Source organism: Equus przewalskii, chromosome 9 (genome assembly GCF_037783145.1).
Source record: "Equus przewalskii isolate Varuska chromosome 9, EquPr2, whole genome shotgun sequence".
NCBI lineage: Eukaryota > Metazoa > Chordata > Mammalia > Perissodactyla > Equidae > Equus > Equus przewalskii.
The window spans coordinates 38411271-38436510 of record NC_091839.1 but is presented as its reverse complement, the minus strand read 5'-3'; the positions used below and the strand labels follow the sequence as shown (position 1 = coordinate 38436510).

Sequence of the window (25240 nt, the reverse complement as noted above, 5' to 3'; positions counted from 1 at the left end):
GGAGTCACACCGACAGTCAGCTGCCTGATTGCACTGTCCTCGGCGGCCACGTGCCAACTTCCATGCTTTTCTCACCCAAGCCCCCATAATCCATTTACAAGGTACCTAACACAGGAGAAATACTTGGTAAATATTTACTAAATAAGTGAACAAGTAAATAAATAATTGGTGCAGGGGAGGAAAAAAAAAGAGACAGAGAATCAGTTCCCAAGGCTGGAGTTACTGGGCCTGAGCCCTGGGGCTGGTTGCAACCTAGAATTCTGAATCAGGGTCATCGCATCTACGTACACTGTAAGGGGAAAAAGGGTTACAAGACACAGTCTCTCTGGCCTCGGGTACCAAACTGGTGAAGAGTTCTGTTTCAGAGGCCTCAGATGATGGACACAGCAGCCACAGAGTGATAATTTTAGCAGGACACTGGCCCACAAAAGGCAAGCAAGCTGCAAAGTCCTGAAAGCTGGAAAGCCCCAAAGGCCAAGAACCTGTCCTCACCGAGGAGAGAGGCTGCGTTCGCCACCAGGAAATGTGTCCCCAGATAAACAAAGCCAGGGGGAGGTCAGGGCGGCCCGGCTCTGCCAGCTCCTGATGCAGCGTCCTCGGTTCGTTGGCCTCGACTTGCAGCTGAATTTTTATTCCAAGTGCTACCAGAAAATTTAGATTTTTTCCAAGCTTTGAAACGACCCCTCCCTCTCTCCCTTTTAGGCCTGCCCGGCAGGAAAGCAGCAAAGTGGGTTATAGCCACTGTGACAATGCACCGGCAGGGATGCGGCTGCTGGGCAGAAGCCCAGGCCACAGTCCGGTTTCTCGCTTCCGGAGACAATACATGGAGCCGTCTGCGAGCCATCTGGGGGTCACCGCCCTTCCTCCCCCAGACTCCCCAGCTGCTGGCCAGCGAGTCCCCCTGCCAAGTTCTCAGCCGAGCAGGGAAAGACAGTGACCCCCCAGTAACTAGTGAACGAGACACTAGTGAGGATGCGTGTGGTCCCAGGGTCGGGAAAGGGCCTCCACCCCGACGGAGAAACAGGTGGCAGGGCGCCACCGGGCAGCCCTCTGCTCCCGGCCACCTCGCCGGGGAGGCCCGCGGCTCTGCTCCTGCACCAGCCCCTCCAGCGGCCTCCTCCTCCACCGCAGCCCACTGCCCGCTCTGCTCCTCTCTTCTGAGCCAAACCTCGCCGGAGTTTTCCAGGGGGTGTCCTGGCCGCCAGGCTCACACCTCCTACCTAGTCACAGCAGCCGTCCCACGGCGCGTGCGCGAACCCCACCTGCCCACTGCGAGCTCCAGCTTTCCGCCTCTCCAGGGCTCCCGCCTCCCGCCGCAATCGGGTGACCCTCCTCCATCTCCCCTCAGGGGCCTCATTTTTCCTGCCAAACTTCAAGTGCCCTCTGTTCCAGGAACACTAAGCCGCCCACACGTAACGAGCTGCCCGACATGCAGCTCGAGTGTCGCTTCCTTGAGAAGACGTGGCGACAGCCCCCCGGCTTGTGCGTCTGTCCTGCCTCTCACGCACGTCTCGGACAGCGCCTGTCCTGCTGTAGGGGTCGGTCACACATTGTTCTCACAGGGCGTCCCCTGTCCCTGTACCTTCGGTGACGCCAGACGAGCGCCTGGCACCACTGCTCCGGAGACGTTTACTGAATGAATAATAAAACCACCCAGTCCTCCTGCCCCATTTTACTCTATGATTTGTTATGTGAGTCATTAGAACTTTTCAGAAGCAGGAAATAAAAACAAACGGTAAATAATGTCTTACTTGTAAAATGAGAAAAACTCAGCGGCTTGGAAGCCGGTGAAAACCTTAGCCAACCGCATAACCATCCCCCGCACACCGGTGGCAGCCCCTCTCAGGGCCATCTGCCTGGGTCCCTGGTTTTCATTTCCTGTGTTATTTATATTTCTACTAAGATCTTATTGCCACTTTGTGAGTGGAACAGATTGTCTTTTAAAACTTTGTTGAACTGTTCTGTGTGTCTTGTGCATGAACATTATGAGATTTCATGATGGCAATTAGGGAGAAAATGGAACTTTTAAAATTGCAATGTTTACTCACTATATTGGTAAATATAACTCATTTATTTTAACTGCCGTGTAGCAGTCCATTGTAAGAATAAACCATACGTTTTTTTGATCCACTCCCTTAAGGACAGGTTGTTTCCACTTTTTCTTTCTTTTAGCTATTTTATTGAAGTCATAATGGTTTATAACATTGTGTAATTTCCGGTGTACATTATTATGTTATCAGTTTCTGTATAGACTGCATCGTGCTCACCATCAATAGTCTAGTTTTTATCTGTCACCATATATATGTGCCACTTTACCTCTTTTGCCCACCTCCCACCTCCCATCCCCTCTGGGAACCACTAATCTATTCTCTTTATCCATGTGTTTGTTTATCTTCCACATATGAGTGAAACCATGCAGTATTTGTCTTTCTCTGTCTGGCTTATTTTGCTTAAGATCATACCCTCAAGTTTTATCCAAGTTGTTGCAAATTGGATGGGTTTGTCTTTTATTACAGCTGAGTAGTATTTCATTGTGTATTTATATACCACATCTTCTTTATCCATTGTGTATCTATACATCACATCTTCTTTATCCATCATCACTTGAGGGGCATTTGGGTTGCTTCCACATCTTGGCTATTGCAATTAATGCTGCAATGAACACAGGGGTGCATAAGTCTCTGTATTTTGATTTCACGTTCCTTGGATAAACACCCAGCAGTGGAATAGCTAGATTCTATGATATTTCTATTTTTAATTTTTTGAGAAATCTCCATACTGTTTTCCATAGTGGCTGTACCAGTTTGCACTCCCACCAGCAGTGTATGAGTGTTCCCTTTTCTCCACGTCCTCTCCAACATTTGTCATTTTTGTCTTGCTAATTATAGCCATTCTGATGGGTGTGAGGTGATATCTCACTGTAGTTTTGACTTGCATTTCCCTAATAATTAGTGATGTTGACCATCTTTTCATGTGCCTGTTGCCCATCTGTGGATCTTCTTTGGAAAAATGTTTGTCCATATCCTCTGCCCATTTTTTGCTTGGATTGTTTGTTTTTGTTGTTGAAATGTATATATTTTGGAAATTAACCCCCTTGTCGGATACATGGCTTGCAAACATTTTCTGCCAGTTGGTGGGCTGTCTTTTCATTTCATTCATGGTTTCCTTTGCCTTGCAGAAGCTTTTTAGTCTCAGGTAGTCCCATTTGTTGAGTTTTTCTTTTGTTTCCCTTGCCTGACTAGACATGGTATTCAAAAAGATGCTGCTAAGAAGAATGTCAGAGTGTACTGCCTGTATTTTCTTCTAGGACTTTAATGGTTTCAGGTCTTACATTCAAGTCTTTAATCCATTTTGAGTTAATTCTTGTGTATGGTTTAAGATAATGGTCTACTTTCATTCTTTTGCATGTAGCTGTCCAGTTTTCCCAACACCATTTATTGAAGAGACTTTCCTTTCTTGATTGCATGTTTTTGGCCTCTTTATCAAAGATTAGCTGTCCATACATGTGTGGTTTTATTTCTGGGTTTTCAATTCTGTTCCATTGATTTGTGTGTCTGTTTTCCTGCCACTACCATGCAGTTTTGATTACTCTAGCTTTGTAGTATACTTTGAATTCAGGGATTGTGAGGTATCCAGCTTTGTTCTTTTTTCTCAGGATTGCTTTGGCTATTCACTGTCTTTTGTTGTTCCATATAAACTCTAGGATTCGCTGTTCTATTTCCATGAAGAATGTCTTCGGGATTCTCATTGGGATTGCATAGAATCTGTAGATTGCTTTCAGTAATGGACACTTCTACTATGTTTCTTCTTCCAACCCATGAGCATGGAATATCTCCCCATTTCTTTATGTCTTCTTCAATTTCTTTCAATAATGTCTTATAGTTTTCTGTGTAGAGGTCTTTCACCTCCTTGGTTATGTTTATTCCTAGGTATTTTATTCTTTGTGTTGCAACTGTAAATGGGATTGTACTCTTGACTTCTCTTTCTGCTAGTTCATCATAAGTGATTTTTGTAAGTTGATTTTGTACCCTGCAACTTTGCTGTTTTTTTTTTTATTATTATTTCTAATAGTTTTCTAGTGGATTCTATATGGTTTTCTTTATATACAGAATCATGTCATCGTCAAACACCAAGAGTTTTACTTCTTCCTGTCCTATTTGGATACCTTTTATTTCTTTCTCTTGCCTAATTGCTCTGGCCAAAACTTCCAGTACTATGTTGAATAGGAGTGGTGAGAGTGGGCACCCTTGTCTTGTTCCTGTTCTCAGAGGGATGGCTTTCAGTTTTTCCCCATTAGGTATGATGTTGGCTATGGGTTTGTCATATATGGCCCTTATTATGTTGAGGTGCTTTCTTCTATGCCCATTTTTTTTAGGTTTTCTTTTTTATCACAAATGGATGTTGGATCTTGTCAAATGATTTCTCTGCATCTATTGAGGTGATCATGTGCTTTTTATTCCTTATTTTGTTAATGTGGTGTATCACATTGATTGATTTGCGGATGTTGAACCATCCCTGAATTCCTGGTATAAATCCCACTTGGTCATGGTGTATGATCCTTTTAATGTATTGCTGTATTTGATTTGCCAATATTTTGTTGAGGATTTTTTCATCTATGTTCATCAGCAAAATTGGCCTGTAATTTTCCTTCTTTGTGTTGTCCTTGTCTGGTTTTGGTATCGGGGTAATTTTGGCCTCATAGAATGAGTCAGGAAGTATTCTATCTTCTTCAATTTTTCGGAATAGTTTGAGAAGGATAGGTAGTAAATCTTCTTTGAATGTTTGGTAGAATTCTCCAGAGAAGCCATCTGGTCCTGAACTTTTTTTTAGGGGGGTAAGTTTTTGATTGCTGTTTCTCTCTCTCTACTTGTGATTGATCCATTCAGACTCTCTATTTCTTCTTGATTCAGTTTTGGGAGCTTGTATAGTCTAAGAATGTATCCATTTCTTCTAGGTTATCCAATTTGTTGGCATATAGTTTTTCAGAGTATTCTCTTATAATCCTTTGTATTTTTGTGGTACCTGCTGTAATTTCTCCTTTTTTCTTTTGCTGAGGAAGATTCATCCTGAGCCAACATCTATTGCCAATCTTCCTCTTTTTGCTTGAGGAAGATTCGCCCTGAACTAACATCTCTGCAAATCTTCCTCTATTTTGTATGTGGGTCACCACCACAGCATGGCTGCTGACAAGTCATGTAGGTTCACATCCTCGAACTGAACTGGGGCTGTCAAAGCGGAGCACACCAAACTTAACCACAAGGCCACTGGACTGGGCCCCTCCTCTTTAATTTTTAATTTTATTTATTTGCACCTTCTCTCTTCTTTTCTTAGTGAGTCTGGCTAAGGGTTTGTCAATTTTGTTTGTCTTCTCAAAGAACGAGCTCTTAGTTGTCTTGATCCTTTCTATTGTCTTAGTCTCTATTTCACTTATTTCTGGTCTATTTCTTATTATTTCCCTCCTTCTGCTGACTTTGGGCTTTGTTTGTTTTTCTTTTTCTACTTCTGTTAGGTGTAGTTTATGATTATTAATTTAAATTTTTTCTTGTTCATTGAGGTAGGCCTGTGTTGCTATAAATTTCCCTCTTTGCACCACTTTTGCTGCATTCCATAAGAGTTGGTATGTTGTCTTTTCATTTTCATTTGTCTCCAGGTATTTTTTTACTTCTCCTTTGACTTCTTCATGGATCCAATGGTTGTTCAGTAGCATGTTGTTTAATCTCCACATATTTGTGCCTTTCCCAGCCTTTTTCTTGTAGATGATTTCTAATTTCATAGCATTGTGTTCAGAAAAGTTGCTTGGTATGATTTCAATCTTCTTAAATTTATTGAGGCTTGCCTTGTTTCCCAACATATGATTTATCTTTGAGAATGTTCCATGCGTACTTAATAAGAATGTATATTCTGCTGTTTTTGTACAGAATGTTCTACCTATAGCTATTAAGTCCACCTGGTCTAGTGTTTCATTTAAGGCCACTATTTCCTTGTTGACCTTCTGTCTGGATTATCTTTCCATTGATGTAAGTGGAGTGTTGAGGTCCCCTACTGTTATTGTGTTACTGTCAATTTCTCCCTTTAGGTCTGTTAGTAGTTGCTTTATATACTTTGGTGCTTCTAGCTGTGGTATGTGGGACGCTGCCTCAGCGTGGTTTGATAAGCAGTGCCATGTCGGTGCCCAGGATTCGAACCAACGAAACACTAGGCTGCCTGCAGTGGAGCACGTGAACTTAACCACTCGGCCATGGGGCCAGCCCCTCTCATTGTCTTTTTTTTTTATCTTGAAGTCTACTTTGTCTGATATAAGTATGGCAACCCCTACTTTCTTTTGTTTGGCATTTACTTGGAGTATCATCTTCCATCTGTTCACTCTGAACTTGTGCTTATCTTTAGAGCTGAGATGCACTTCCTGGAGACAGCATATTGTTGGGTCTTGTTTCTTAATCCATCCTGCCACTCTCTGTCTTTTGATTGGAGAATTCAATCCATTTATATTTAGAGTGATTATTGATATATGAGGGCTTAATACTGCCATTTTATCTTTTTTTCCTGGCTGTTCTATATTTCCATTGTTTCTTTTCCCTTCTTTTTCAGACTGCCATTTCAATTTGGTGGTTTTCTGTGATGGTTTTCTCAGTTTTCTCTTTATTTATCAATCGTGGCTCTGCTCTGATTTTTTGTTTAGTGGTTACTATAAGATGAGACAGTCCATTTTCTGATAGTCTCTTATGTCCATTACCCTAAGCAGGTTCCATCCTTTTCTCTTCCCCTTCTGAGTTACTGTTGTCACTATTCTGTTTTGTCTTGTGAGTTTGTAACTAAATCAAAGCATTTATAGTTGTTTTTGATGCTTTCTTTCCTTTACCTTTTATAATTGTTTGCTAACCTGTTCTGATACAGGGCTGCGGTTTTCTGATTTTGTCTGTCTATTTATCTCCTTGCTCAAAGCTTTGTAAACCTTTGCCTTTTTGTTACAGGTTGGAGGGCTTCCTTCATTGTTTCTTGTAAGTGAGGTCTAGTGGTGATGATCTCCCTCACCTTTTGTTTATCTGGGAAAGCCTTTATTTCTCCATCATATCCGAAGGATAGTTTCACTGGATAGAGTATTCTTGGCTGAAAGTTTTTGTCTTTCAGTATTTTGAATCTATCATTCCATTCTCTCCTAGCTGGTAAGATTCCTGCTGAGAACTCTGCTGAAAGCCTGATATGAGTTCCTTTGTAGGTTATTTTCTTCTGCCTTCTAGCCCTTAATATTTTCTCTTCGTCACTGACTTTTGCCAGTTTTAATATTATATGCCTTGGAGAAGGTTTTTTTGCATTGAAATAATTAGGAATTCTATTGACTTCATGTACTTGTAACTCTAGTTTCTTCCCCAGGTTTGGGAATTTTTCAGCTATTATTTCTGTGAACAAGCTCTTTGCTCTTTTCTCCCTCCCACCTCCCTGTTGAATACCTATAATCCTTATATTGCTTTTGCTAATTAAATCAGATATTTCTCAAAGCATTTCTTAATTTTTTACCATTTTAGTTTTATTTCCTCCTCCACCTGAAGCAATTCTATATTTCTATCCTCCAATGCACTAATTTTGTCCTCCATAATATCAGCTCTATTTTTTGTGGGTTCTAGATTTTTATCTAATTAATTGTGTTCTTCATATCCAGAATTTCTGTTTGGCTTTTTTTGAGGGGGTTTCGATCTCTCTGGAGAACTATTCCTTCTGCTCACTAACTTTATTCCTGAGCTCACTGAACTGTCTTTCTGAGTTTTCTTGTAACTCACTGAGTTTCTTTATGACAAGTATTTTGAATTCTCTGTCATTTGGATTGTAAATTTCTGAGACTTCAGGATTGGTTTCTGGAGACTTGTCATTATCCTTCTGTTCTGAAGTGTTGCTGTAGTTCTTCATGGTGTTTGATGAATCAATCCTTTGCTGGCACATTTGCGGTAGTATCATGTTCAGATTCCAACTGCCACTACTAGAGGGAAGCAGGAGCTGTGTTTTCTGATCCCATTCCCTATGCTGGTAGTTGTGTAGGTACGGCTGCTTTGTGTTTGTACAGGCTGGCTGCAGCCATTCTGCAGGTTGTGCTCACAAGGGCAGGGCCTCTGCACTGGGCAGGCAGGTTGTGCCCCATAGGCTGGGCCTCTGTGCTCAGTGGATGGGTCACTCTCGTGCAAGTGGGGCCCCTGCTCTTGGCAGGGGACAGGCTGAGCTACTGCACTAGGTGGGTGGGGCACTTGTGCAGAGACTGAGCCACATTGTCTCCTGCAATCTGCTGTGCTCCACAGGTGGAGTGCCTTCGAGCCGGCGAGGCACCTTCCTACCTGCGCTGTACTGGTGGGCAGGTGCCTTTGCTGGGGCTGAGCCACCACTCCGTCAGTTTTTCGAGCTGCTGTGCTCCGTGGGCAGGGCACCTTCTGAGCAGGTGGGGTGCCTTCTCACCTGCACTGCGATCAGTGGACAGGCGCCTTCACCAGGGCTGAGCCACCACCACTCGGTGTAGAGCATTGCCATTGGTGCGGCCACTGCAGCATGGTGGATGCTCTCACAGGCCAGGCTACAGATGCCAGAGAAGTCACACAGGCCAGGCTACAGCTGCCAGAGAAGTCACACAGGCCAGGCTGCCCCAAACTCCTCCTACAGAAGTGCCTGCCACTGTGTGAAGATCCATGACCTAGCTCACTGCCACCGGGAAGCGAGAGGAGTGTGCTCACCTAGGTTCTACTGCATCCTAGGGATCCAGTCTACCCACCTTCAGAGGCACGGCTGTATGGATCTCTCAGATGTTCTGTTGTGCTGTGCAGGGAATCTTCTGCTGGTTAATGAGCATCCCATTTAGTTGTAACTTAGAGGGGAGAGAAAAAGGGAACAACTCACTCTGCCATGATACTGATGTCATTGGTCGACAGTGGAACTTTTTGAAGTCTCTTTTTATTGCAAATCTGCTAAGGAGATTAACTCTTTGGTCTGTCAAACGATAGCTATAACTGAATTAGAAAGGGGGGATTTCATAGCCTCAGCTTTGTTTGCAGAGGACTGTAAAATTACCAGTGAATTTGACATAAAGGAATTTCAAGAAAAGGAAGATTTTTTTAAAGAACAAAAAACATGACAAAAAGAAATATTAATAGTTAAGACTTTATGCTACATGGCCAGGCCCTGTCCACATATTAACTCATTTAATCCTTAGAATGCTATGAGGTTGGTTGCCTTTATCTGTTCTTTTCATAGACAAGAAATCTGAGGCACTAGCAAGTACCAGAGCTGGGGTTTAAACAATCGTAGTGAGGCTTCAGCATCCAGGGCCTTAACCACCCTGCCAAACTGCTGCTGATGTAAACACCTGGTAGAGATGGGTATCATTCAACAACTCACTAGTTTTCTCACAGGGTTCTAGAGTACCAAGTAACAAGGCCCTGGTCCTCCTCAAGAAGCTGACAGAGCATACAGGGAGAGAGCAAGACCTAAGCACATCCATCCATCTGTCCATCCATCCCTCCATCCATCCATAAAACATGTGGGAACCACAGAGAGGGATGTGTGTGAGACAGCCCGGCAAAGATGCAGGCACACCCTGCTCATTAAGGATTGAAGGGGCTCAGAGAGCAAGCTTCACCACCATGGTGCTGGTGAGGAGAAACTCAGAGGGAAATAACATCAATTGTATAAACAGATTAGGGGATGAAAACATGAGGGCTGAGGCAGTCGAAAATGTCCCAAATGAAGACAGGAGGCTTAAACATGATATTAAAAGAAAAACAAAGGAAAGAAGAATTGATTTAAGAGCAATGTAGTACACATGATACAGAAGAAGAGAATTTCTTTTTAGTCCACAGAAATCAATTATAATAACATCAAAAAACCATTTGTCAGAAATCTGCAACACATGTATTTAGCTAGTCATTTACACACTAGCTCATTCTGTTAAGGATGGGAAGTCACAGTGCACCCTATAATCTACGGATTAGGGGAGAGCCTGGTCTATTATACAATGGGACTCAAATGCCAATCACTCAGGGAGACTCAACAACAACCTTAACAGGGAGGATTATAAATTACATTTGGTTTGGCTGATACATTTCTGGAGTTGTGGACCATTTCTGGTGACGGGCTGTGCTCCACCTTCCCAGTCCTGGGCCAAGGCATGTTGGCCCTGGCAGGTGAATGTGGTGTCTGATTGAATGACAGAAAAGATCCTGGGTGTCCAACCCAGCTCACTTGCACTTCAATATCTGTTGAATGATTGAATGAATGAGTACTGAACAGACAGCATTTCATATTTTCCATGGCAGATGAAAACATCTACAAACTCTCCATACATGCAAAATACACATATCCATGTTACATTTAGAATTACCTGCTCAACTAATTAGGGTTCAGGTGGGTTTAACTACATCTCTGAGAGGCTAGAGGGCTCCAGCTAATGTCTGGATTGTATAGAGAACCAATTATTCAAGTGAGAAAAGGAGGTGTCAAGAGAATTTTTTAATTCTAGTAATGTGGTTGAAGAAAATAGACACGGAGGGAATTTACAGAACATTCAGACGTACCCTTAAATGAAGTCGGGAAAGATGCCAATTTGTTTGGTTCTTTCCAATTTTCAGTGAAGAAAACCAGATGCTAGGACAAGGACAAGACAAGCTAAGAAGCTGCCTTTGTTTCCTGCCTCTGTGCCTGAGGCCAGTCTCACCCAGCCCAGCTCTGGTGTGGACCTCAGCCCGGAAAACAGGAAGCAGGAGGGTGGTGGCCACAGCCAGGATGGGGTAGGTGCTGTCCACATCCCTGAAGCTTGGGGATCCAACTTCCCAGACCCTCGCAGCTTCCGAGGCCTGAGCTCTGGAATAACTACCAACATTCTTTGTCTTTTACAAAATATCACTGCCATCAGGCTATCTCAAGCTTCCCAAAGTAGCACTGCTAACCTGTCTTCCTTGAACATGGCTTTGTTATCGAAGAAAAAGTAATTCTGAGAGTTTCCTTGATATGAGAGACTTTGCAAGCACTTGCATACAAGGTGACTTCTCTTTGTATAGGGATTCTTTTTGGAGTGGAGAGGAAACACGCTCACTGTCAATTTGGGCATATACAGTACATGTGGGGACCTGAAGTTGTGTCTCCTGCAGCCCAGATCTTTAGCTCTAGAATCCTCACGCACAGGTGTTGGAATTTCAGTCATTTTTGCTTTGCTTATGCTCCCTCCTTCATGGGTCTTACCCAGCCTCTCTATGTGATTAGGAAGGGCTCAAATGAGCATCGCCCCTCTATCTACTGCACAGTAAGTTTCACCCTGGCAGGTCTGGTTCACTGTCTGCAGCACTTAGACCAGACCTGGCACATGGTAGGGCTTGCTGAATGTTTGAGGACTGAATGAATAAATGAGCCTCAAAGACTTGAACAGGCTTGAAACCGGGCTCATCACCCTCCCATTCCTTAGGCCATCATTCTGTTACTAAGAGAGGAGCTCTCCATCCAAAATCCTGGGCACCTCTTGGTTTGGAAACAGTGGCTGACTAGAGGGGACCTGGGAGAAGACCCAAGTCATCTCTTCACAAAGAAATAGCTGGCATGAAAGGAACTGTGAGGAGGAAATAACAGAGCTGTCAGGCCAACAGACTTACGTGTAAAATTAAGTCCCGGGACAAATCAAGTTATATTGGCAGATTAGAGGCAAGACAGAGGGCTGGGCGGGGACTGAGATGCTGAGAAGTGACACGCACAGATGGCCCTCTCCAACTCTCCCATCTTCTAGACAGGAATGTGCTGCCCAAACTCACGTAGCTAATGAGTTGAAAGAGGCAAGCAGCAAAACCCGGCTGTCCCGACGTCCCATACGAATCTCTTTCCACTGCCCCATCTGCCATGGCCCCCCAGGGTCCAACTACGTCCAGTAAGCCCAGGAAAAGCCTTTTGATTGCATCTCTGTGCTCCAATAGCAGGCTTCAGCTGTCAGCAGGTAAGCTTAAGCAGGAGAATTCGCTCTCCTGTGTAGTGGTGTCAAATCCTGCTGACTCTCCACGTGCCCCCAGATTGAACCCTTAGTCATCTTTGATCACACCCTCTCCCGAGCCACCCCTGCCGGCAGAAGGTGAGCACAGCCCACACTGACTGACCCCTTACGACAGGCCGGCACTGTGCTAAGCACTTTATAGGTGTTGTCATCTCCTTTAAACCCCATGGGAAGAAGACTACCATTACACCCACCTTCACATGTGGGAATGGAGGCTTGACGAGATTAAACAACCTGCTCACACAGTCCACAGATTCTAATTGTCACAGAGGGGACTTGACCCCACACAGAGTCATGCCCGAGTTCACCCTCTTAGCCCTACGCCATACTGCCTGCCCACTGAAACTGGGTCCTGTGGAGTCAGCCTTTCTATCCCCCTTATCACAGTTCAGTCATTGGCCTCTCACGCCCACACCACTACCCAGCCTCTTCTCCCAACCTCTTCCCCTTCCCATCCATTTCTGCTCATCTTCCAAAACCGTGATTTTCCTATGATGCTGAGAGGATTTTCCTCACGTCAACCAGTTCTCCAGTTCTCTGTGGTTACCAACTGGGTGTCCAACAATTCAATTCAATTCTGACACTGTCTATCCGGAGTGAGCATCAGATCTCACAAGTGAAGGGCTCGGTGCTGACAAATAGAAATGGCAAGCAATAGGATATATGTGAGTATATGAAGAAGCCATTTGGTGTAAACCTAATTCGGCCTGACCTTGTCTTTCCAAAAGGGCCTGACCATGGCCGTTGAGCATGCATTGTATATCTGCTTTAGACATTTCCTATGGCAAGAACAAAGGCCCTTGAGATAAAGGTGCAACTTCCCTTCCCCTCCCAATGTTGGCAATTCCTTGATTAAGCATCTTTCCTTAGGCTAGGAACCGACTGCTGCGCTCACCTGTGACCACCCAGCTCAAGACGACAGACTTGCTTCCTGCTATGCCCGCCGAGATAACAGATCCACTACCTGCTGTGTCCATCAAACGCTGTGCTGACAGGGCAATCTTGTGACTATTGTGGGAGGGACATTTGAATCATATGTGAAACATCCTCTTTGAGGGTATATAACCACCCTGTATACCCCCGCGTCTTTGGAGTGCTCCATTCCTTTGTGGAAGGACTCTCTCAGGCCATGGTCCTCACATTCTAGCTCAGAATAAACTCTCCCAAATTTTCATTTATAGGTTGGTTATGGATTATTTTCATCGACAGTGCCACAAGGCTGCCCCCTACTTCAGACACCAGTTGCAAGTCCTGGGCGACCTTCACTTCTGACCGATCAGCCATAACTTGGGGGTTCCCACCATCCCCTCCACAGGTTTGATAATTCGCTAGAACGACTCACAGAACTCAGGAAGGGATTTTATTAAGGTCAATTATCTCATTAGTATACAAAAGACACTTATCACTGGGGAGATTCCAAGGGTCTGGGGAGCTGTTTGCCAGGAACTGGGGACAAAGATGAAATATTTATTTTTTATTACACCACACTTGCCCTCTACTCAGAAACCTCTGTGGCTCCCCATGACAACAGGGGAGAGCCCAAACTTTTCATGGCGGCCTTTAAGCAGTACACAACCTCATCTCCCATGATTCCTGCCACCTGGCTCTGGTCCAGGTTGGGCCATCTTGCAGATTCCTGCCTCTGCACCTTTGCTCCGTCCTCTTGGCCCTTCCCTGAATTGAAACGTTTCACTGAGTTGAAATGGAATGAAAACCCTTCTTAGGATGCCATTTGTTTAGAGACGTGAGGAAGCTGAGAGATGAGCTGGTTCAAATCTCCTGTTTTATAGACGAGGAACCAGTGACCCAGAGAGGTGAATGTCACGGCCTCAGATTACAGACTAATTCTCTCTCAGAAGGCAGAGAGAACAATGCCAATTTCTGAACTTCTGGTGATGAGTGCTGGGGAGGATAAGCTTCAAAGTAATAAACTCTTATGTACACCTTCAAAAGCACAAACCACAAGGCAAAAAATAAAAAAGATTAATTTGATTATACCAAATGAAGGATTTCTGTTCAACGAAAGACACTATGGACAAAGTTAATAGACATAACATAATCAGAATCTATCTGCATTGTCTAAAATTGATCACAGACCAATGCCTGGAACTCCTGAAAATTAAGAAAAACAGAGCAAAAGAAGTTTAAAAAAAAAGAGCAAAGAATATGAACATGCAATTTGGGAAGAGGAAACCCAAAAAGTTAACAAACATCTCAAACTCACTAGTTATTAGAAAAATACAAGACCAAATAAGAAGATGTTATTTTGCACCTACCGCAAAGCTGGATAATACTGAAGGTATGGGGGAGGACATGGAGGGTTCACACTGTGTGGGTGTGAGCGGGAGCGCAGAGGCTCTGGGAAAGCAATCGGGCAGTCCTTCATCCAAGTGCGTGCCCCATCCCTGTGACCAGCAATTCTGCCCTTGGGGATGAGTCCCAAAGACATCCTCACATGTGGGACCTACAGGGGGCACGATGCACAGTACACGCACATGGTAGACACAGAGCAGCATGGAGAAATTGTAAAAACACCAGTTTGGGACAAAAGTAAGAAACAGAATGAGCTGAGTAACACGACGTGTTACATAATTTAAAAATACAAGCACTGGGTGGGCCCAGTGGCGCAGCAGTTAAGTTCGCACGTTCTGCTTCGGCGGCCCTGGGTTCGCCGGTTTGGATTCCAGGTGCCAAACTCTGCACCACTTATCAAGCCATGATGTGGCAGGCATCCCACACATAAAACAGAGGAAGATAGGCAGGGATGTTAGCTCAGGGCCAATCTTCCTCAGCAAAAAGAGGAGGATTGGCGGCAGATATTAGCTCAAGGCTAATCCTCCTAAGAAAAAAAAAGCACCTAAAACAATAATAAAGTTTCTGCAGTACACACAGAAACAAAACATCAACATCACGCACATTAGCGTGGTTGCCGGCGTGGAAGGAGGGGAATGTGACAAAGGAGATCTGACTAATGGTCCCTGGGGGAGTTCAAGGCAGGGCCATGGTCTACGCCGGGCTGGCCCCTGGCTCAGGCCGCTGGGAGCAATATGCTGAGGTCAATAAGGCTGCAGGCTTTTGGACAGAAAGTGGGTTCAGGGCCCAGGGCCTCAGGCGCAGGGCCTCAGATGCAGGGCCTGCCGGAAACAGGCCGCCCTTCTGTACTGAAGCTGTCTTCCTCACAGCCCACGTCGATGGCAAGCATCCCCTCTCTGGGAATGAATCCCCTTGGACTCTGTGCTTTGGGGGATTTCATACGTCCACTCAGTGAGTAAACACTAAGAACAGTTTAGGCAGCGTGGCTGACCAGTAAGAGTTAGATAAACTGACGGCCGCAAAACCAGGCCTTCCCTTCCTCACAACCTTTTTTTTTGGCAGGGCGCTCAGGGCGAAGCTTCACTGACCACTTACTACGAGCCGGCAGGGTGCTTGGGAATTTTACACGCATCGCATGTATGGCTCACAAAAATCCTACACGGTGGGCTGGGCGTGATCCCCCCTATTGTACAGTTCAGGAACACGAGGCTCAGAGAAAGCAAGCTGGCCAAGCTCATGCTGTGAGGGCATCCAGGCTGTCCTCCTGGTGCCTCAGGGGACACGACACCAGTCCATCTAGACAGCTATACCAACCAGTACTTTTTTTTTCTTTAAAGATTGACACCTGAGCTAACATCTGTTGCCAATCTTTTTTTTGTTTTTTCTTCTTCTCCCCAAAGCCCCCGGGTACATAGTTGTATCTTCTAGTTGTGAGTGCCTCTGGTTGTGGTATGTGGGACGCCGCCTCAGCATGGCCTGATGAGCAGTGCCATGTCAGGGTCCCACCAGCAAAACCCTGGGCCACCAAAGTGGAGAGTGCAAACTTAACCACTTGGCCACGGGGCTGGCTGCCCAACTAGCACTTTCGACATCCTCCCTCCAGGAGCTGGGTCTGGGGGTCTCCAGGCTTGCCTCTCAGAAGGACCCCACAGCAATCCTTGGGACATGCAGGGCTAGAAAGCCTGGACCTCCTCAGAGGCTAGTGCTCCTGGAGTTAAGCTAGATTCTAGGAGTTTCCTCTTTGCCCTCTACACCCTCGAGTCCTTAGATGTGGCTCCTCTAACGATGTCTAGTTTCTGGAGAACTGGAGATGCCCCTCCACAGCTGTTTTCCACTGTGATGTGACTCTCCAGCTTCCTGCGATTCAAGACGTGGCGGGTGGATGGGTGTGGTGGGGGAAGCTTTATAGCAGAACAGCAGTGAATTCCAGGAGAGGGGGCTAACATAAGCAAAAAGTGAACAATCTCCGTACAACAAGAGGGCAGAGCGCTAGCACACGCTAAAGTATTACAAGCACGATGATTTCATGCAGGTCAAGTCATGTTTGTCAAACCCCAGAACTACAGAGATGCTATCAGGAGCATGGCCATCAGCCTCACCACTGGCTCTCCGCCCTCTCTTTACCTTCTGCCAGCTATATATAATTAGCCTATTTTTTCCTCGGGTCTCAGGCCAATTATTTTGAGCAAAATTTAAAAGAAAGTAATTCCATCCAACAAAAAGTATAGTTAACATTCCTGGGGGTGATGGGCTGTAACTTGTAGCTGATCAGCCTCCCCGGGAGTACTGTCAGAAACACCTGATGCGATGATTAACGCCATGAGCTCAATTGGACTTCAAGAGGAAAATATCATTATTAGGAAAAACTAAGAATTCTCCATTTTTTTTTTCCTACCAAAAGGAGTTTATATAACCGTGGAGAAAAGGATGTCGCAAAAAGAAAAGTTTACAAAGTTGTGGTGTATTGAAGTCGAAACAAACATGGAAGGTTTATTCTACTCTTCTGGGAAGAAACGGAAACGTAGGTAGGCTAGTAACAATTCAATTAATAGGTACTCCGCCAGCAGAGGCCGGCCACCAGCGAGCCCTGCAGATGAACTCTGGGGCTTAGGGATCTGTTTGAATCGCTGCTGCTTTCAGCAGCCCTGATACCCTTAAAACCCACAATCGGAAGGGAGAGGAGCTCTCTGCCCCTCTCTCATCTCTCTAAAATGAGCTTTCTTGTCGGGGGAAAATACCAAACAGCTCTACTCTTTTACCATTTCCTGTCCTCCTCCCTCCAAGTTTCCAGCGGAAAAAATGCAGCATTGCGCTTTGCTGACCTCTACTCTCTTCCCACACCAAGGGCCTCGTCAACCCTTCGTATCCTGGCCAGGACCACGCATCTTCCTTCCACACACGTGGATCTCTCAGATTTCCCTGGACTCCTGCTCTGTTCTTCCTCCTCCGAAGCTCCTAGGATTTTTTGTCCCCGGTTTCTCTACAAAATCCCTTTACTTTAGGCTTTTACACAGGATTAAACTTGGGTGGTGGTTTGATTTAAAAAAGCAAACAAACCATATATATGTTTTGGTCACACTTATTTATTACTCTGTAACCCTTCTCTGCTCCTTTTCTAGAATTTAGTTGAACAAAAAGGCATCGCCTTTATCAGAGCAATTGGAAGCTTGAACTTAAACTCTTGCACATGTTTTAAGAGCCTCTCATCTCTTAAGTTGGACTCTCTTCCTAAATCTCTGCTGCCAAACTGATTTTATTGAAATCCTTTCAAACCCCACTCTTTCTACATTCTGGTCCTCTCTGGAACCTGCTTTCATTTTTTAAACCTATACAGTAGTGTCTGGTAATAAGAAGAACTCACACTTACAGAGTCCAAACTGTGTGTCAGACAACCCTCTGAGGGTAGACATAATTACTGTTCCCATTTGATAGGGGCTGGAAGTAAGGCAGAGACAGAGGAAGTAACCCACACACAGAAGGTGGTTGAACCCCGCCAGTCTACCCCAACGCTGTGAGCTGATTAAGCATGCACCAGCTCTGGGGTCAAAGGGATCTGGCGTCCATTCTTATCTTTGGGAGCTGATGACCTGGATAATGTACTGATCCTCTTTGACCCAGACTTTCTTTTCCGATAAGATAGAGATAAAGCATTCTTCTAAAGACAGAGCAGTGAACGAGAGAGATGCCCGACAGGTCTACTTCGGTCCCTGGCACTGGATAATTGCCAACGCTCCCACGCATCCCAGTTGAACCCCCTAGTAGGCAGGGCTGGGTCCCGCTCTTCTAAATACCCCATCTCACAGTAGGGGCCCCACGACATCAGTCTGTTTAGGACAAATCACCCAAGGGACTTCTGTGTCTGCATCCACCTGGCACACTGGCCAGAGTCTGGCTTTCTCCCCACATCACTGTGCGCCCGGGTCCTAGGCTTGCCACCCCGTGCCATGCCATTGACTGCTCCTTCACCCCGGTTCTCTCTCGGTTCGGGGACTCCTCCCACCGGGGCTCCCGCGCCTCCCGGCAGCCGCCCTCTTACCATGGCATCGTAGCGCAGGGCGTTCATGAAGTGCACCACCTCGGCGCCCTTGTACACGGTGAACCAGAGGGTGCCCTGGTACTGGTCGCCCGCGTCGAGCAGCAGCACGTGGGGCTCGGCTCGGCGGATCTCCTGCACCTTGGTGAAGAGGCGCGCCACGCCGCCCACGCAGCGGCTGGCGTTGACACACTTGCTCGAGTCCTCGCTGGTCTGCTCCAGCCGGCTGTGCACGTCGTTGGTGTGCAGGATGGTGAGCTCCCAGGCGCCGGCCGCCGGCCACAGCAGCGCGCCCAGCGCCAGGAGCCGCAGTGCTGGCGCTCGGGCGGCTCGGGGACACATGGCTGCGCCGCGTGGAGCGGGCGCAACTGCAGGCGGGCCGGGCGAGTGGCGGCGAGTGGTGGCGGGTACGCTCGCGCGGCGGACGCCCGAGATACGCGCCCTGGCCGGCGGGCGGGGCGGGGCGGAGCCGGGACCGGGACGCGCCCTCCTTTTGTCCGGAGGCCGGCTCCACGGCCAGGCGCATGCCTGCGCGGTCACCCGATCTGACCCTGGCACCCCGGGCGCTGCGGCGCGGCTGGCGGCTGGCGGCAGACGGCTGGCGCCCGCTCCCTGCAAGAACAGTGCGGAGGTTGTTCCCAGCGGGAAGCGGCCACCGGCCACGATTCCAGCCCGAGCGCGGAGCCTGGGCGCCCGCGACCCCACGGCCGGGGGCTGCTGTTTCTTGGCGCGAGGGAGGAGTCGAAGGGTCCACCCCGTGGGTGGGGCCTCGCTGCTTCTCGCCTCTTTGGAGGCACTAATCTTTCCCAAGAAGAATGCGTGATTTCTGTTGGGCTTGTGGTTGCGCGAGCTCATCACTTGAAAGAGAGAGAGGGAAAAGAGAGGAGGTGGAAAGAAAGATGGGCGAGATGAGAGGGAGACAGGAATAGAGAGAGGCGCACTCTGCTCTTTGGGCTGTGGAGCCGAAGACGCCTTTGAGATGTGGCCGACTGCTGTCTTTCCAGTTTGAGAACGCACCAAGTATACGTTGTTTCGATGCAGAACCTCAGAAGCTAAGAAATCGTTCGAAGCCAGTCCTGCATTTACTCACGATTAAAACCTTAGCGATAAAACAGCAGCGGTGCTGTTGTTGCTCATGGAAACTCAAACGGACCCTGCGGAGTAAAATCAGCAGCTATGAGAACGTGATGATGCCTTCTGTTGCTTTTCTAGGCATTTTTTCTCTCTGTCCTATTTTTGAGGTTTTAGCGTTTGAAGGATGGGGTCTTTGTGTGTTTTGGGGGGTGGGTGTGTTTTGAGGCAAAGCTTGTGGCAGGGAAGGCAATAACAGAAATGTGGAGTACAATAAACGAATCATCGTTATAATCGAATGTGAAATTGCTGCAGGCTTTCCCTCTGTGTAACGGAGTGATTCCCGAGTGCTGTCGGTCATCCAGCAGGTTTGGGAAGGGAAGGAGAAGCGATTAGTTTGGAGTCCCTATCAGGTGTCCCATGATTTGTGCTTTCCAGAACAGCACACGTAGTCCTCACACTTCTCCAAAATGCATCGTCAGTCCGGTTACTTTTTATTTTTTTAAGCTTTTTGGGATGAAATATACATAACAAAACTTACCACTTAACCATTTTGAAGTGGACAGTTTAGTGCATTAAGTATGTTCTCATCACCGCCAACCGCCTCCAGAACTTTCTCATCTTCCCAAACTGAAACTCTGTACCATAAAGCAGCAGCTGCCCTCAGTCCTCAGCAACCACCGTTCTGCTCTCTGTCTCGATGAACCTGATGACACAAGGCGGCTCATAAAAGTGGAATCATACAATATTTGTCCTTTTGTGACTGATTTATTTCACTTATATAATGTCCTTGTCGACAAAAAATAATCCATAACCAATCTATAAATGAAAGTTTGGGTGAGTTTATTCTGAACTTAAATCTGAGGATTATAACCCGGGCGAGTCTTTCCACAAAGGAACAGAGCACTCCAAAGAAGCGGGGGTACACAGGGTGGTTATATACCCTCAAAGAGGATGTTTCACATATGATTGAAATGTCCCTTTTACAATAGTCACGAGGCTGCTCTGTCAGCACAGCGATTGATGGAAACAGCAGATAGGTCTGCTGTCTCAGTGAACGCCGTGGGGTGGCAGGTGTGTTGCCTCGGGCTGGGCGGTCACAGATGAGCGCTGCAATCGGTTCCCAGCCTAAAGAAAGATACTTAATCTTTAAGGAGATGCCAACGTTGGGAGGGGGAGAGAAGTTGCACCTTTATCTCAAGGACCTTTGCTCATGCCATAGGGAATCTCTAAAGCAGATATACAATGCATGCTCAACGGCCTCGGTCAGGCCCTTTTGGAAAGACAAGGTCAGGCCGAATTAGGTTTACACCAAATGGCTTCCTCATATACTCCAATATAGCCTATTACTTGCCATTTTTATTTGTCATCCTCAAGGTTCATCTGTGTAGTAGCATGTGTCAGAATTTCCTTCCTTTTTAAGGCTGAATAATATTCCATTGTATGTATATACCACATCTTGTTTATCCATTCATCCGTTGATGGACACGGGCTGTTTCCACCTTTTGGCTGTTGTGAATAATGCTGCTATGAACACGGTGTACAAATATCTGTTCAAGTCCCTGCTTTCAGTTGTTTTGCGTCTATACTCAGAAGTGGAATTGCAGGATCGTATGGTGGTTCCATGTTTAATTTTTTGAGGAACTGCCATACTTTCCTCTATAATGGCTGAGCCGTTTTCCATTCCCACTGGCAATGCACAAAGGGTTCAATTTCTCCACATCCTAACCAGTACTTATTTTCTCTTTTTTTGATAAAAACCATCCTAAGAGGTTTGAAGTGGTTTCTCATTGTGGTTTAATTTACATTTCCCTCATGATTAGTGATGTTGAGCATCTTTTCATGTGCTTATTGGCTATTTATATATCTTACTTAGAGAAATGTCCATTCAAGTCCTTTGCCCATATTTTAGTAGGATTATTTTGTTGTTTTTGAGTTGTAGGAGCCTTTATATAGTCTAGATATTAATCCCTTATAGAAATATGATTTGCAAATATTTTCTCCCATTCCACGGGTTACGTTTTCATTCTGTTGATAGTGCCCTTTGATGCACAAAGTTTTATATTTTGATGAAATTTGATGTAACTATTTTTTCTTTTGTTGCCTGTGCTTTTAGTGTCGTATCTGAGAAATCACTGCCAAATCCAATATCAGGTATCCTTTCTTTTATATTTTTTCTGAGTTTTAGCTCTTAGGTTTAGGTCTTTGATCCATTTGGAGTTAGTTTTTGTATATGGTGTAAAATAAAAGTGCAAAGTCATTCTTTTGCATGTGGATATCCAGTTTTCCCAGCACTAATTGTAGAAAAGACTGTCCTTGCTAGCCCTGTTTTAAAGATGTGTGCTTTAAGGCTTAAATTGGGTACTAATCAGGATTCTCCAGAGAAATAGAACCAATATCAGATATACGCATGTAAGAGATTTACCATGAGGTATAGTCTCCTGTGACTATAGACGCGAAGAAGTCCCACGATCTGCCATCTGCAAACTGGAGATCCAGGAAATCTGCTAGTGTCGTTGGAAGTCCTAAGAGTCAGAGAGCCAATGGCACAGATTCCAGTTTGCGTCTGATGGCCTGAGAACGAGGAACACTGAGGACAGGAAAAGATCGATGTTACAGCTCAGCAGTCAGGCAGAGAGCGAGTTCAACCTTCCTCTGCCTTTTTATTCTGTTCAGGCCCTCAGTGGATTGGATGATGGCCACCCACATTGGGAAGGGCCATCTGCTTTCCTCAGTCCACCAATTCAAATGCTAATCTCTTCCAGAAATGCCCTCACAACCTCACAAATCCACTGAGAAATGCTGCTCAACCAGTTATCTAGGCATCCTGTGGGCTGGTCAAATTGACACATAAAATTAACCATCATAGAGAGTGTAAATCATTTGTCCAGGAAAGTCCGTACAGATTGGGAGCAGCAGAGCCTGGGGTCATACAAGACCTGTTCCTCTGGAACACCCTCTAATCCTTACCCTGCCAGATTTTGTCCTGCCCACCTTTCAGCACCCTGCTAGAAGCAGGTAGAGAAACTGGTAGTTTTCTTTTTTTAACTTAAAGTAATTTTAGAGTTACAGAAGAGTTGAAAGGTAGTACAGAGACTTCCGGCGTACCCCTCACCCACCTTCCCCTAATGTTAACAGCGTATGTAACCATCAAAGCTAAAAAATCTACATTGAATTGGGACTATTAACTATACTACTGGTTTTGTTTGGATTTCACCAGTTATACCACCAATATGCTTTTTCTGTTCCAGAATCCAATCCAGGTACCACCCTGCATCTGCTTGTCGTGTATCTTTAGCCTCCTCTAATCTGTAGCAATTTCTCGGTCTTTTTTTTTTTTGTCTTTCATGACCTTGACACTTTTGAAGAGTACTGGTTTTTGTATACCGTCCCTCAGGTTGGGTTTGTCTGATGTTTTCTCATTGTTAGACCGAGGTTATGGATTTTTAGGGAGAATGTCACAGAGGTGAGGTGCGTCCTCATCATATTCATATCTGGGGATATGTGGCGTCAACGTGACTCACCACTGATCACTGGGGAACTGATGATTTGTTGCTTCTTGCTTTTTACACCTGGGCCACTGCATTAGCTTCCAAAATTCCTGTCCTGAGGATGCTACCAGACTTCTGCTTCAGCATCATTCCTCTGTTGCTCATTCGCACGCAGATCTAAAATGGCTTTGTTTGTTTATTGGATCAAATTCAAACTTCCCAATCTGGTCTTTTTAAACATTCACCTTATTCAGCCAACTTTACTTTCCACTGTCCCTCCCACGTTGATGCTTCTTTCCTTCCCTCCACACCGCCATTCTCGTCCTGCCATCAGGCCAAGGGCCAGGCTGCCTTTAGGTTCCAGTTCAAGTGTGACTATGCCAGACAGCAGTGAGCTTTCTCTTCTCTGCATTCCCAATCTATTCCTACACTCTCACTTTCAGTGGGTTTTACTTTTCCCCCCAGGTTTTAATGTGTATATCTTGTCTTCCCTTGAAGTGCTATTCAAGTAGCACTAACTCAAAAATTTTCTTTAGAGACAGTGAGTGATAATGCAAAAGAAGGATTTCAGCAGCTGATAATGCTGTGGATAAGGCTGGGCTACATATCCAAAGAAAGCTGCAAAGCCACTAGGGTCATAGATATTCCGTATCAATTAGAAAGTAAAGATAGACTTAATGAATTTCTCCTACAAAGCAGGTAGCTCTATATACAAATCAGGGCTCATTTATTGTTTCGTCAGTTAATTAGGCTTAAGAAAGTAGTAGAGAAAATGTTAGTAATGCAGAATAAACTTAAAAGTGTGTAGTGTCAGTAGCCATTACGTTGGGAATAGCACAAAAAATTGAGGAAATGTTCTTTCAGTATTTGAAATTATCTGATTCAGCAAAGAGCTCTCTCACTGCTGCCCAATAGGGTTTGCTTTGCCTGCTTCATGATTATGCCAATCACTGAGATGACGAGTTTGCAGCAGAGAAAGGGTTTACTCACAAGGCAGCCAAATGAGGAGATGGGAAAATAAATCTCAAATCTGCCTCCCTGATAAATGGGGATTAGGGGTGTTTATTGGATAAAGGGGCAGGGCAGTTGGAAGTGTGGGAATAGATGCTTGGAGGTAAGGAGAAGTGAGGTAATTGATGATCTGGGCAAGTGTGGTCAAGCTTCCTGGCTCTTCACAGGACACATGTACACAAATGGTGGTGTTACCGTGATCTGAGGGTGGAGTTTTCAGCTCCTTAATGTCAAAGGGTCACCTATTTGTCATCGGCACAAGCCCAGCTGATGAGTTGAGGGTCTTAACCGCCTGAACTGGGCAAGGAGTCAACCCGTAGTTCCTGAAAAACTCAAGCACTCGTTACCATGGTGACCCAAGTGTCAGAGATGTGATTTGTCAAGTGGTTTTTGGTAATGTGTTATCTAACTCCTTTTGCAAACAGACAACTAACTGAGTACAGTTAAAGAAAATTGGCCCGCAGTTTCATCACATCATTGACAAACAGCCCATGTAGTGCTGAAGCTAAAAAAAGTTTTAATTTAATGAATATAGTTTGTAATAAGGTGAGAAATACTTCAACAGTCAATCACATGTCAGATTTCATAACTAAATTTATTGAAATATAAATTGAGATGAGAGAGTGATGTCAGCATCATGGCAGAGTCAGTACTTCCCTTTGTGCCTCCCCTCTAAGTTACAACTAAATGGACATTCATTAACCAGCAGAGGATTCCATGCACAGCATGACAGAGCATCTGAGAGGTCCACACAGCCGTGCATCTGAAAGTGGGTGCACTGGATCCCCAGGAGGCAGTAGAACTAGATGAGCACACTCTTCTCCCTCCCCATCAGCAGTGAGCCAGGTCAAGGATTCTCACACAGTGGCTGACACGACTGTAAGAGGAGGCAGGGGTAGGCCAACTCATACGAATACTTTGGGAGTTGTAGCCTGGCCTGTGAGAGCACACACTGTGTGCTGGTGGCCCTGTCGCTGGGAATGCTCTACACTGAGTGATGGTGGTATGGCCCCCACAAAGGTACCCACCTGCCAAGCGCAGTGAGGCGAAAAGTCACCCTGCCAGCAGAGGACAACAGCCCACAGGACAACCAAGTGGCAGCTCAGCTTCCACATAAGCACCCCTCCCACCTAGCGCAGCAGCTCAGCTGGTCCCCTGCTGAGTGCAGCAGCCCTGCCCACATGAGAGTGATCCATCCCCAGCATAGAGGCCCCACCTATTGTGTGTGACCTGCTCACCCAGCACAGAGGCTCTGCCCAGGTGAGTGCAACCTGCAGAGTGGATGCAGCCAGCCTGTGCAAATGCAGAGCAGCCCTA

General features: G+C 45.8%; 1 protein-coding gene across 1 annotated transcript in view; it reads right to left on the bottom strand.

The window, feature by feature from the left end:
- Positions 1-20158, bottom strand: part of NT5E (5'-nucleotidase ecto) — a 60680-nt gene extending 40522 nt beyond the window's left edge. The window contains exon 1 of the mRNA XM_070633558.1: positions 18354-20158. Coding sequence (XP_070489659.1) covers positions 18354-19205 — 852 coding nt within the window. The 5' untranslated portion in view covers positions 19206-20158. The remainder of the gene's footprint in view (positions 1-18353) is intronic.
- Positions 20159-25240: the final 5082 nt, after the last annotated feature.